This window comes from Microcaecilia unicolor, chromosome 9, assembly GCF_901765095.1.
Source record: "Microcaecilia unicolor chromosome 9, aMicUni1.1, whole genome shotgun sequence".
Lineage (NCBI taxonomy): Eukaryota > Metazoa > Chordata > Amphibia > Gymnophiona > Siphonopidae > Microcaecilia > Microcaecilia unicolor.
In genome coordinates this window covers 5,743,318-5,757,044 of record NC_044039.1, presented here as the reverse complement: position 1 = coordinate 5,757,044, position 13,727 = coordinate 5,743,318, and the positions used below count along the sequence as shown (strand labels likewise).

General features: G+C 43.8%; 1 protein-coding gene across 1 annotated transcript in view; it reads left to right on the top strand.

Annotated features, from left to right (window-relative positions):
• Positions 1-2,803: 2,803 nt before the first annotated feature.
• Positions 2,804-13,727, top strand: part of VWF (von Willebrand factor) — a 235,651-nt gene continuing 224,727 nt past the window's right edge. The window contains exons 1-5 of the mRNA XM_030215570.1: positions 2,804-2,933; positions 4,065-4,122; positions 6,537-6,710; positions 11,254-11,356; positions 11,705-11,913. Of these exons, the coding sequence (XP_030071430.1) occupies positions 4,071-4,122; positions 6,537-6,710; positions 11,254-11,356; positions 11,705-11,913 (538 nt within the window). The 5' untranslated portion in view covers positions 2,804-2,933; positions 4,065-4,070. The remainder of the gene's footprint in view (positions 2,934-4,064; positions 4,123-6,536; positions 6,711-11,253; positions 11,357-11,704; positions 11,914-13,727) is intronic.

Here is a 13,727-nt window from a genome sequence, read left to right as displayed (position 1 = left end):
ATAGCTACGTCTTGCAAGGTTCCGCGTTAGGAGTTACGGATCAAGAAAGGGATCTGGGTGTTCGTCGTCGATGATACGCTGAAACCTTCTGCTCAGTGTGCTGCTGCGGCTAGGAAAGCGAATAGAATGTTGGGTGTTATTAGGAAGGGTATGGAGTCCAGGTGTGCGGATGTTATAATGCCGTTGTATCGCTCCATGGTGCGACCGCACCTGGAGTATTGTGTTCAGTACTGGTCTCCGTATCTCAAAAAAGATATAGTAGAATTGGAAAAGGTACAGCGAAGGGCGACGAAAATGATAGTGGGGATGGGACGACTTTCCTATGAAGAGAGGCTGAGAAGGCTAGGGCTTTTCAGCTTGGAGAAGAGACGGCTGAGGGGAGATATGATAGAAGTGTATAAAATAATGAGTGGAATGGATCGGGTGGATGTGAAGCGACTGTTCACGCTATCCAAAAATACTAGGACTAGAGGGCATGAGTTGAAGCTACAGTGTGGTAAATTTAAAACGAATCGGAGAAAACTTTTCTTCACCCAACGTGTAATTAGACTCTGGAATTCGTTGCCGGAGAACGTGGTACGGGCGGTTAGCTTGACGGAGTTTAAAAAGGGGTTAGATAGATTCCTAAAGGACAAGTCCATAGACCGCTATTAAATGGACTTGGAAAAATTCCGCATTTTTAGGTATAACTTGTCTGGAATGTTTTTACGTTTGGGGAGCGTGCCAGGTGCCCTTGATCTGGATTGGCCACTGTCGGTGACAGGATGCTGGGCTAGATGGACCTTTGGTCTTTCCCAGTATGGCACTACTTATGTACTTATGTACTTATGTATAACATTTTATTATCATTTTATACCTTATACATTATCTATTTGTTCATGAATATATGAGAAACTATGGTTGTATGTTGTTTTTATATTTTAAGTATGCTGTTTTTATATTTTAAATTTGATGTTTTATTTATTATAATTCAATCTGTTTGTTTATTGTAGCCCCTGATGCAGCCCTTGGTGGGCGAAACACGGCCTGTGTCGGGCAATTTGTTTACATACGGTATCTTCAATAAAATCTTTCTGATGTTATATTGATCTGCTGGCTTCTTTTTCCATATTGGATTTTGTAGACCGTTTGCCTTGTTGTTTTTTTTGGGACCCTCTTCCTCGCTTCGACTTTTGTGCAGAGGGACCACATCTGCTGTTCTCCAGTCCTCTGGGAGCACTCTAGAGAAGCATTGAAAAGGTCGGCCAAAGGAGCCGCTAGAACTTCCCTAAGTTCCTTCAGTACCCTCGGAAGTGTGCCATCCGGCCTCATTGCTTAGTGCACCTGTGTTCGTGAGGAGCTGGCTACACTGTTGTCTTCTGAGAATGATTCAGGGGCTGCCACCCCTTCCTATTTGTGGTCCTGCTCCCGGCCCTTCAGCTGTGAACACGGAACAGAAATATTTGTTAAGCAATTCCTCCCCTTCACCTTTGAGTCTCACAATGCAACTTTTGGACTTCCTCCTATTACTAACAGATGTAAAAAAAAAAAATGTCTAGTCACCCCCCCTCCCCCCTATTTTACCATATTGGGTATCTTTGCTTTCCTGACTACTCTCCCAGCTTCTCTTAGCTTTTCCAGATATTGTTGCCCGTCTTCCTCTTTCTGCGATCTCTTGTAGTTTATGAAGGCTAACTTCTTTTTCCTTACCTTTTCAACTACTACTTTTGAGAACCAAAGCAACCTCCTTTTCCTCTTAATTTTATTTACTTTCCTTAGAAAAAGTTTTTTTTTGCCCTTACAATAGCTCCTTTCAGTTTTGCCCACTACTTTCCAGTTTCTTCCAGACGTTCCCATCCAGACAGGAATTGCTTAGTGTTTTTTGAAGTCTAGAACCTTCACTTTCGAATGAACCCTCTCTACACCTATGTTAATATTAAACCAGCTGAGAGACATATTTCAAATCTGGACCTTCTTCCAAAATGGTTTCACAAGAGGACATTGACCTCGTAAAGGAACATTGGCCTTTTCCCCAACATGTCCTCCAACATATAGCAGAAAGCTTACGTTCCTTGAACGTGGCCATTCTTATCTGATGCAGGCAGGATATGATCCTTCTTAGGGTGATTAGTCCAAATTGTTTAGTTTTGTGCATGCATGACAGGAATGAACTTCACTCCTAGGTAACTGGCTATGATCTCAGCCTCTCAAATGTACTGCTAACTCTTGCTGTAGTACTTGCATTGAGCCAAAGAGAGGTTCCGTCTGGAGTTTGGAAGAGGGAACAACAAGTATAGGCAACCCATCCAAGTGTGCTTGGAAACTGGGAAGCTTCTTCTGCAGGAAAGATTTTGGTTCCTCTGCAGCTGACAGAGGGATTGCTGCAAAGTCACAGGCCACAACAGTAAAGCAAGGTGAAACCAGAGCGTTCACCCCGTTCATGAGATGAAGAATACTTTATGAAATATTGCACAGCGCAGATATCCTCCTGATCCCAATGCTCTATGACTATCCTGTGTTTACCTAATAAATGTGTAATTGAAGTGCCTTGTCACTCCTCTTCCAGGCACTGCTGTCCACCCTCATCAGCTCTGCCAGAGAGGTTTTCCGCTAAGACCCCCTTTCAAAGATTAATCCATCAGTTAAAAGTTTAGTGCAGTTTCCCTTCATTGTTCCTTTCTGGCAATTAGCTAAGGCGGTTTGCGCGAGAGCCCGTCTTGCTCCTATTGTGCAGAGGCTCTGACGGATGTACCACTCACCCTTTATCTTTCCTTTTAGAGAGACCAAAAGTTCCTGCCTTATATAAAATCGGAGACATTTCACATCAGGATTACTCCAGCTCAGCTGTCTGGAGACAGACACCATGGGCTGCTAGGGACCCAGCAGGCGACAGGGAGAGAAGGCTCGTCATATTCAGCCATCCCTTGAGCATCTCAGTTGAACTTCGCAGCAAGGTACATTTAGTTTCTCACATCCTGCAAGAAGTGACTTTAGATAGGAAGATTTGGAGGCACCTGGCCAACTTCCAGCTAAGGCTGCCTGTGCTTGGAAACCTCAGCAGATTAGAAGGTTGTTGGTGTTCTTGCAGAACTGTGTTAGTAAGCTTTGTTTTCAAAATGAAAAAAAAAAAAAACCATGAACAAAAGTAATGTGGGGGGGGGGGGGGGGGGCAGTACAGGGATGGCAGAGTTTGCATTTCATGCCATGCTGTAAAGAGACAGTGCAGGAATTGCAGTGAGAGGTAGGGATGGGTAGCATGAACGTTTTCATGTCTGTTTGAATGAATGTTGTTATGACCGTGCACTCTTTTCCAGTACTGTGTGCATGTGAACCACTGTTGGAAAACAGTGCACCCTCTTATCTGCAAATTCATTTCAGTATTTATATATATATATCACTTTTAAGTGGTTTACAGGTACGGGGTCTGTCCCTTGTGGGCTCACTTTGTACTACTGTTGTACCTGGGACAATGGAGGGTTAAACGACTTGCCCAGGGTCTCACGGAGCTGCAGAGGGAATCACAGAGTTTGCTTTTCATATTACATAGTGAAGTGAACCGCATGTCAATCACCAGACAGCTGAATGTGGGGGTCTCTGTGTATCAGGGCATACTTTTTTTTTTTTGGACAGACTTTTGCTGGTTTGACTCTCCACTCATTCTTTGCTTAGGGGCACGGGCTTTTGGATCCAGTAGAGTTTAACTTGAATTAGGGAAAGCTGATGTCTGGCACTTGGTGTTCATTGGCACCAGTTTGAATGTAAGCCCACATCTTGCTAGGTGCTATTTTATAAAGATGCGTGCGTAAACTTTTTAGCATGCAACCGAAAAAGGGGGTGTGGGCATGGGAGGGGCATGAGCAGGTCAGGGGCTTCCTCAAAGATGCAAGCAGTATGATAGAATCTGGGGGATCCACACCTAATTTATGCATGAGGATTTACACCGGGTTTCAGTGGGTGTAAATCCTCGCACCCCAAATTGGGCATGGATCCCGGCGCTAAGAATTATTCTATAAATGGCACCCAACTTGGTGCGCAGCACTCATTTTTTTTTCTGGGTGTTGATTTTTCATGTTCTCTTTCTGCAGTGTAAGATGAAGTACCCTGGACTCCCTGTGCTGATAGCAGTGATTATTCTCACACCAGGTATCCTGCTTCCCTTCCTATCATGTGACAGCATTTGACTTCTTCGGCAATTAGCTTTTAGTCCGGGCTGAAATGTACACCTTTATTTATGTGAAAAAAATTGCACTCAGAGCTTCCTCGATACGAGTTCTCCCTTCTGTTTCTTTAAAGTTGAAGCCCCTGTTTCAAAGAAATGTTCATATGCTGTTAAAAAGGTTTTTTGTTCAGAAACTGACATGTTTCGATCATGTCTCTCTGCATGCTATTGTGTTATTAGTATTGTTTATTGATTGAATTTAAGTTCTTTAGATTCCCACCCTTTTCTCACTTCAAAATTAGGATTCAAGATACCACTATTTATTTCATCCATTACTGTTACCGATTTTGTCAATAAAGATGTCTGTTAGCACAAGGCTGCCCCGGTTCTGTCCTCCTCTGAGCCAGGTCGTTCTTAAACAGCAGCATCTTCCAATGTGGTATATATCATTCAGTGTAAAAAATGTAATGAAGGATGCTATATTGGACAAACAGGCCAGATGCTTAAGTCAAGATTTAATCTACATAGACATCACATGAAGAAAGCCGGTGCCAGTCAGGTTCCCACCCCTGTGAGCCAACACTTTACAAGACCAGAACACTGTACCATTGATTTCATAGTAATAATCCTGAAAGGTAACTTTAAAACAATACAGGAACGTAAGACCTTTGAAGTCAGAATGATTGAATATTTTGACACCCAACAGACAGGACTTAACAAGGATCTGGGTTTTCTAGCCCATTATAAACCATAAAGTTTTATTTCTCTGTTTTATCACCCTCCTCTCACCTACCCACACCCATCCTGTTAGAATATCAATGAAATGCTTTGATATCCCCATGCATACCCCCACCCTCCCACTCTGTCAGACTGTCAAAGTAATGCTTTGATGTTTCACTTATATATACTATCTGCTACCACATTTGCTTATTTCCGATCTGACGAAGAAGGGCAACCTTCGAAAGCTAATCAAGAAATGTATTATGTCCAATAAAAAAGGTATCATCTTATTTTTTCTTCCATGTTTTATTTTGTTTGATTTCTATTGATAACCTTTAAGAGTGGACTAACACGGCTACCACACCTCTCCACTTAAACAGCAGGAAATCAGGCTTAGACGTTCCTCTCTAGCCAATGGGATTCACCCAGGAACTGCCATTTATTTCCTTGTTAGGGCTATTACTTTAAGGGACTTTTTAAAATAAAGCATTTTCCCAAGCATAGAAAGCGTCACTTACAGGGGAATACATATGTGCAAGCATGTGGGTAACAGCATGCACACCTGCATTTGAGCCTGTGCTGGGGTGGAGAAGTGTGGTGTGCCTGTGCAGTTTATAAAGCAGACGTGTGAAACTTAAGAACTCAGGGTGTGTATGCACATTTTCACCTTCTTCGGGGCAGATCTGAATTTATGTGCTTTTGGAAATTATTGTAGGAACCTGTTCTATAAAGGCTTTATAGGTGCTTTTTTGGGACATTTCACATAAATAGCCTACTATGAAACTGTCCCCTCCCCCCCCCCCCCCCCCCGCCACGAATACCGCTTTCACTTGCTATGGGGGGATTTTACTTTAAGAGAAAAACTTCACTGGCTTCCACTCAAGGAACGCATCAATTCAAGATCTGCACGATCGTACACAAGATCATCAACGCAGATGCCCCACTGTACATGGCCAACCTTGTGGACCTACCGCCCAGAAACGCCAAGAGATCAGCCCGCAAATTCCTCAACCTGAATTTCCCTAGTTGCAAAGGAATTAAATATAAGCAGGCATACGCCTCTACCTTCTCCTTCAGAAGTACACAGATATGGAACAGGCTACCCCCAGCCCTAAAAACCATAGACAACCCAAGTAACTTCCGCAAATCTCTGAAGACACATCTCTTCAACAGAACCTACAAAAAGAAACCTTAGACACAAATTCACCTCCCAATCTATCCTACCTAACACCACCCTCTCTAATTCCACATCCTTTTTCTGCATACTTTCGATTGTATCCATTATTCTGTCATGGCTTTGTCATAACAACACTCTGTAAGCCACATTGAGCCTGCAAATAGGTGGGAAAATGTGGGGTACAAATGCAATAAATAAATAAATCCATCCTTTTCCTGTGATACTCTGATATTGAGAAGCGATTTCTCAATGTTCTTGCATTAACATCAGAAGCCAAGTTAAGTCAACCATTATATTTTGTGGGATTTTAGAACCAGTGTGGTCTCTACGCTCATGGCTCAGAGGTATATGTGTCCCTTGTTACAGTCAGCTGCTGGTTTACGATAAGCTGGTTGCGGTTTAGAATCTACCATGAAGTAATGTGAAAACATGATGAGAAATGTGACATTTTTTCTTCAGCGATATTCTGATTGTTGAAACGCTTTTTTTTTTGGCATTTAGGAACATCTCCTCCCTTCTTTACGGAGGGGAAAACAGAATGGTCCCAAGCTTCCCGCTGCAGCCTTTTCGGAGAGGATCACATCAGGACTTTTGATGGAACTTTTTATGACTTTGCTGGAGACTGCAGTTACTTCCTTGCCGGAGACTGTGTGAAGCGTTCCTTTTCCTTCTTAGGTTAGTGCTGTGCTCTCTGTAATGTACCTGTCTGGGATGTTCAGAGGAAAGGATGCTCTGGAATGAGAGAGGTGATAGGATGAGTCTCAGAGCAACCGCAGAAAATATTTCTTCACAGAAAGGTTTGTCGACGCATTGTTGCAAAGGAATGAGGGCAAAGCCAGAGGTGAACAGAGGTCTATGGTACATAAGTACATAAGTACATAAGTAGTGCCATACTGGGAAAGACCAAAGGTCCATCTAGCCCAGCATCCTGTCACCGACAGTGGCCAATCCAGGTCAAGGGCACCTGGCACGCTCCCCAAACGTAAAAACATTCCAGACAAGTTATACCTAAAAATGCGGAATTTTTCCAAGTCCATTTAATAGCGGTCTATGGACTTGTCCTTTAGGAATCTATCTAACCCCTTTTTAAACTCCGTCAAGCTAACCGCCCGTACCACGTTCTCCGGCAACGAATTCCAGAGTCTAATTACACTGCAGTGGGAATGATGCCAGGCATGAGCCTTATGTTTTTTATGTGCCATCACAGTACAGGCTCCTGTTCACATTTGGCTGTTTGATTAAGAACCGCTTAATTGCCAAGCAAGACCACATAAAGATGGACTGTGTTTTATGCGGTCCAATATGGCCGTCCGACTTAGGCAGTTAAGTGCTGATAATCGTATAAGTGCCTACTCAGTCTACCCCAGCCCCCGGCTGTCCACAAGATAACCAGCTTTCATTTTAGCGGTCTGTGGTGATTTTCAGTGACATTAACCAGTCAATTACTGCTGAATATCAGTGTATAGCCCTGCACAAGCAATTCAATCGGTTTGGAGCCGTTTGTGGCCAGTTAAATTGTCTTGAATACCATCCCCTGTAGTAATATGTCTTTCCCACATTCAGCTTGATTGATTGAACTAACACACAGCACTAACACAGACCAGTTATTCCACCGAAGAGCGCGATTGATATAGACAATAAGAGTAAACTTTGTGAAAAGGGTCCACTGCTTCTCAGCAAGGTGGAGGCGTCCACCAGCTGTTTGCCAGATCTCACCACAACTGCAGGCAGTGGCTAGGTTAAACGATTTTTATTATCAAGCCAATAACAGCTGTCACCAACTTCAGTACATAGGTTATCCCCAAACAAACAGCTTCCAACCACATAGGTTTTCAGTAAAGCAGGTAAATAAAGCAGGCTTCCAATAAAGCAGGTAAATAAAGCAGGTTTCCAAATACATCAGGCTTTCAATAAAGCAGGTTTCTCTCACCTCCAACACCCTTCCAAACCCTCAGGAGCTGGCCATCCCTGCCTTGGAACTCTCCCACTCTATAGAGGCTTCTCCCCCATCCTGGGATTGCTCTCCCTTCTGATCTACCCCTCCTTCCATATAATCCATCCAATCATCTTCTTCCCTCTCCATGGGCCCCTCTCTATTCCAGCTGGGCCGCATGGTATATTGATTGCGTATCCAGGGGAACTGAGCTTCGTCCCTCCGCCTCCCCCTAGTGGGGGACGAAATTATAGGCTCAGCCTGGCTATCCCCCTGGCTCCCTCTGCTGGAGCTGGGAATCCATTCCCTTGTTTCCAGATTACTCTCTGCCTCCCTCCTTGCAATGGCTTCTGGTACTTGTATTTCAGGGTCTAAATGCTTCATCCTAGCCCCCCTGGCAGTAGCCTTGTCACAACCTTTATAAGCTTTTCTCACTCATCTTCAAGGGTTTCTGGTTTATGAAAATAAAGTACATTAGGCCTAAATCCTGTGAGTTCCAAAAGTGTTAAGTAAGCAGCGTTATTGGAAGTTAGAAAGTGCAGAGTACAGACAGTATTTTGATATTTAGGTACTTAGCGTCCATTACATGAAATTCTAAAATGATATAAGAGCTTCGTCACAGACCTACATTTTAAATGGTTCACCTGCTGTAAACCACTTTGGGTGAATCTCTTCATAAAGGTGGTGAATAAATTCCAATAAAAAAAAATAAAAATATATATAGGTGGGGTGCTAAACACTCACGGGGGGGGGGGGGGGGCATTTTTAAAGCTTTTTCTGTGCAGAAATGGGGCTTTTAAAAATTGCCCAACACATGTACATGTAATCCACATGGAGGACAATTGTATAAGATGTGCCCGTCTGAGGCCTGTTCAGTAAGGGAAAGTAGGTGTCTCCAGTCTTCAATTGAATACTGGCCTGTGTCCATAGGCACCGACTCCGTGGGTGCTGTGGGTGCTCGAGCACCCCCAATATTTCACCCACCGGAAGTTCGTTCACCCACCGGAAGTTCGTTCCCTCCCGTCCCTCCTCCCTTCGAGTTCCAGGCCCCCTCCCTCCGAATTTTAAAAGTCATCTATTTTACCTTGTCGGGGTTAGGGTGGCAGCAGTGGTAAAAAAGCATGCAGGCTCGGCTTGGTGCTTAGTTGTTTTCCCTTCTCTCTCAGCTTTGGTCCCGCCCTCATTTCCTGTTTCCGCAAGGGTGGAGCCAGAGCTGAGAGAGAGAGAAGGGAAAACAACTAAGCACAGAGCCAAGCCTGCATGCTTTTTACCGCTGCTGCTGCCCTAACCCCCACGAGGTAAGATAGATGACGTTTACAATTCGGAGGGAGGGGGGACCCTGGAACTCGAAGGGAGGGAGGGAGGGACCCTGGAACTGGGAGGGAGGGGGGACCCTGGAGCTTGGAGGGGGGCCCTGGAATTGGGAGGGGGAGGGAGGGAGGGGGGACCCTGGAACTCGGAGGGACTGGAACTGGGAGGGAGGGAGGGGGGCCTGGAACTCAGAGGGAGGTGGAGGGGGGACGAGGGAGGGGGGATGGGGACAGGGGAGGGGGACAGGGGTGAATGCACCACCTGTAAAAAAAAATTCAGCACCCCCAATCATTTTGAAAAGTGGGCTTCTATGCAAGTGTCTAGAAACGTGCATTTGCTACAAGGCAGAATCAGTTATGCCAGCCATAGAGCTGGTGCACACGTTCACATTTAAATTAAAGAGACGGGATTCTGATTACCTTCAAAGCTACTAATTGAAAATGGCACAATACACACTACCACTTTATTTCTCATGCCAGAAATGAACTTTATTTCTTATGTCGGAAATGAACTTTCTATAGTTGATAATCTAACCTATTTAATATCATTCAGGAACTTCAAGGAAATACCACTTTGTATTCTACTGTACTATTTATGTGCCTTAATGCAATACCACTTGTAATTCTCTATCCGGAAATGGCGATTGCTATTACGGCATAATGTAAGCCACATTGAACCTGCAAATTGGTGGGAAAATCTGTGATACAAATGCAACAACTAACTAACTAACTAAATAAATAAGTCACATGCACTATTGTGAGTCCCACCCATGTGTCCACTTGTACGATTTGCACAAATTTACAGAATAGCACTTAGGTGAAATGTATGCATTTATATGTACATATGCACATGTATGTGTGCATATGCCAGGATTCGAATCACTAATGTGTGTTAATGTTAGACTTCACTTTACTGAATTATCCCCGTAGTGAGGAAATGTTTCAGAGTGGGGGAGGGGAGTGGAGAATGTATTTGTATGCACACTTTAGCATTTCCAAAAGTATGTAAAAAAAAAAGTTTTCATGGAAAAAAATACCTACAAAAGTCAGCTACAGATCTGTGTCTACTGTTTACTGAATCAGTTTTGAAAGGGAAATTATTCTGTTTGGAAACTGACATGACGTGTGCAGGTAAAAATTATCCACTCATAACGGGCTAGAATCTATAAAGGGCACTCGTAATGGGCACTGGAAAAGATCAGCATTAAGCATGATTCTATAAAGAATGTGCACTGTTTATAGAATTGGGAGATAACTCCTCGAATAAGTTTTGCAAGTGTCTCCAGCACTTACCAGCCCTATGGCTGACATAATTGCTGACACCTAAGCATATATGTATATATATACCTGGTTACACTTGCATTCCATAAAGGAAACTACAGCAACAGGCACCCTCGCTATGATAGAATTACCCCATTTGGACACGAAATTCTAGATATTTAAACAAGAAATGAATGTTCAAAATGCTAAAAGGACACCCATGATTTTGTGCATTTAAAGCAGACGTGCAAGTTAGGGCTGCAAAACGTTTTCTAAAAGTGTAATATTTTGTATTGATTTATTTCTAAATTTTCAACACCACCAATCCGAAATAGATTTCTTTGCACATAGTTGTCCAAGTGCAGATTAGAAATGTAACTCAGTGGAGGGGGCGGGGGGGGGGGGCGGGCTTATTACATTGAGGGGAAATCCCCAGGTATTGTACAAGGTCCTAGAATCCCAGCAACAATCTGGCTGAGCTGGAAGAAAAAGGAAGAAAAAAGAATCAACGGTCCAAGAAAAACAAACAAAAGAACAAAACAAAACAAAAATCTAACCTTTCCTGGCTTAAAAGTAGGCCCATCTCCTGACCTTTCTCTGAAACCTGGAGAACCCCACACAGAGCAGCTCTCTGCAGGTCTCTGACGAGAGAAAATAGCAGCCACAAGTGACCTTTCAAAAACGTTTTTGTAATTTCTATTTGTTTTCAATGCAGGCGATTATCACCATGGTAAACATAAAAGCATCACCCTGTACCTTGGGGAGTATTTTGACCTTCGCTTATTTTTGGATGGGACGGTGCTTCATGGAGATAAAAGGTAAACACTGTAGCCAATGAGCCAATGGTCCATCTAGCCCAGTATCCTATTTCCAACAGTGGCCAATCCAGGTCACAAGTACCTGGCAGAAACCCAATTAGTAGCAATATTCCATGTAGAGTCTCAAAGAACAGCAAGATTCCGGAACCCCAAAACAGTAGCAACATTCCAGAATCCCAAAGAGCAACAAGATTCTGGAATCCTAAAGAGTAACAAGATTCCATGTAGAACCCCAAAGAGTAGCAACACTCCATGCTGCCAATCCCAGGAAGGTTAGTAAAAGGACCCCTTAATCTGTGCTGGTTGAGATGCACAGCAGATACTAAGCAAAGGTCTTTTGTCCAACAGGGTACACATACCGTATGCTTCTAATGGGGTATTTTTAGAAACTGAAGCAGGTTATTATAAGCTGTCCAGCCATGAGCATGGATTTGTGGCAAAGATTGACACCAGTGGAAATGTACAGATCATGTTCTCCAACAAGCACTTCAATAAAACCTGTGGACTCTGTGGGAACTTTAACAACTTTGGAGATGATGACTTCATGACGCAAGAAGGTAAGATGCTATGTTTCATGTTTTGACAGACAGTCACGTACTGTTTTAGAAGACTGGACTCTAGCTGCATGTGTGTTTGCTGAATAATGATATTGATGCTTAAAAACATGATTTAATATGTCTGTCTTATGATGCTTTGAGGATGAGTAAATTCCTATGACTTGGCTGAAATCCAGGTGCAGATATTTATTTATTTATTATAATGTATTTACTTCCTTTTTGAAGAAATTCAGCCAAGGCAGAATACAGCGAGAACAATCTGGACATAGGTCGAACACGTGGAGGGGCATAATCAAAAGGGGCGCCCAAGTTTTCTTGAGGACGTCCTTGCAGGACGTCCTGGCGAAGGGGCGGGGAAACCCGTATTATCAAAACAAGATGGGCGTCCATCTTTTGTTTCGATAATACGGTCAGGGTCGCTCAAATCTCAACATTTAGGTCATCCCTAGAGATGGTCGTCCTTAGACTTGGTCGTTTCTGATGTTCGGCGATAATGGAAACTAAGGATGCCCATCTCAGAAATGACCAAATGCAAGCCCTTATGGTCATGGGAGGAGCCAGCATTCGTAGTGCACTGGTCCCCCTGATATGCCAGGACAATAACCGGGCACCCTAGGGGGCACTGCAGTGGACTTCAGAAAAAGCTCCCAGGTACATAGCTCCCTTACCTTGTGTGCTGAGCCCTCCAAAACCCACTACCCACCACTATACACCACTACCATAGCCCTTACAGGTGAAGGGAGGCACCTAGATGTGGGTACAGTGGGTTTCTGGTGGGTTTTGGAGGGCTCACATTTACCACCACAAGTGTAACAGGTAGGGGGGGATGGGCCTGGGTCCCCCCCTGCCTGAAGTGCACTGCACCCACTAAAACTGCTCCAGGGACCTGCATACTGCTGTCATGGAGCTGGGTATGATATTTGAGGCTGGCAAAAAATATTTAAAAAATTTTTTTTGAGGGTGGGAGGGGGTTAGTGACTACTGGGGGAGTAAGGGGAGGTCATCCCCGGTGGTCATCTGGTCAGTTTGGGCACCTTTTCGAGGCTTGGTTGTGAAAAAAGGACCAAGTAAAGTTGACGCCCTTTTTTTCCCCATTACGGGTCAAGGACACCCATGTGTTAGGCACACCCATGACCCACCTTCGCTATGCTTCCAACACGCCCCATGAACTTTGGTTGTCCCCGCGATGGAAGGCAGTTGGGGACACCCAAAATTGGCTTTCGATTATGCCGATTTGGGCGACCCTGGTAGAAGGACGCCCATCTCCCAATTTGTGTCGAAAGATGGGTGTCCTTCTCTTTCGAAAATAAGCCTGCTAGATAAGACAGAGTAACAGGAGTTTGATAGAAATAAGGGTGACTAAGTTAAGGAAAATTTGCACATGAAATCAGAAAAGATACAGGAAAATGATTTCAGCTAGCATAGGAATGAAACGCAAGACCTGCTATAGTCTGTGCAGCTGGTGTTAGTCATTGCGTGTGTGACTAGTTAGTTAGTTATTTCTATTAAAGGCTTGGGAGAAGAGCCAAGTTTTTATTTACTTTCTGAAGTAGAGGTAGTCTTGCATTAAGCAAAGCCTTTCTGGGAGTGCATTCCAGAATATGGGGGCTACTCTGGAGAAGGCTTGTTGGCAGGTGTCAAGTCACACGATTTCCTTTGGAGAAGGTGTGGCTAGGGCCATTGGAGGTGTGCAGAGGGGGAGATCCTGTTCTTCAAGTACTAGGTCCATTTGCTTTAAAGGTCTTGAAGATCAGATACATAGTTTTAAATTTAACCCTCTCTTATACTGGTGACTAATTAAGCTTTCGTAGAAA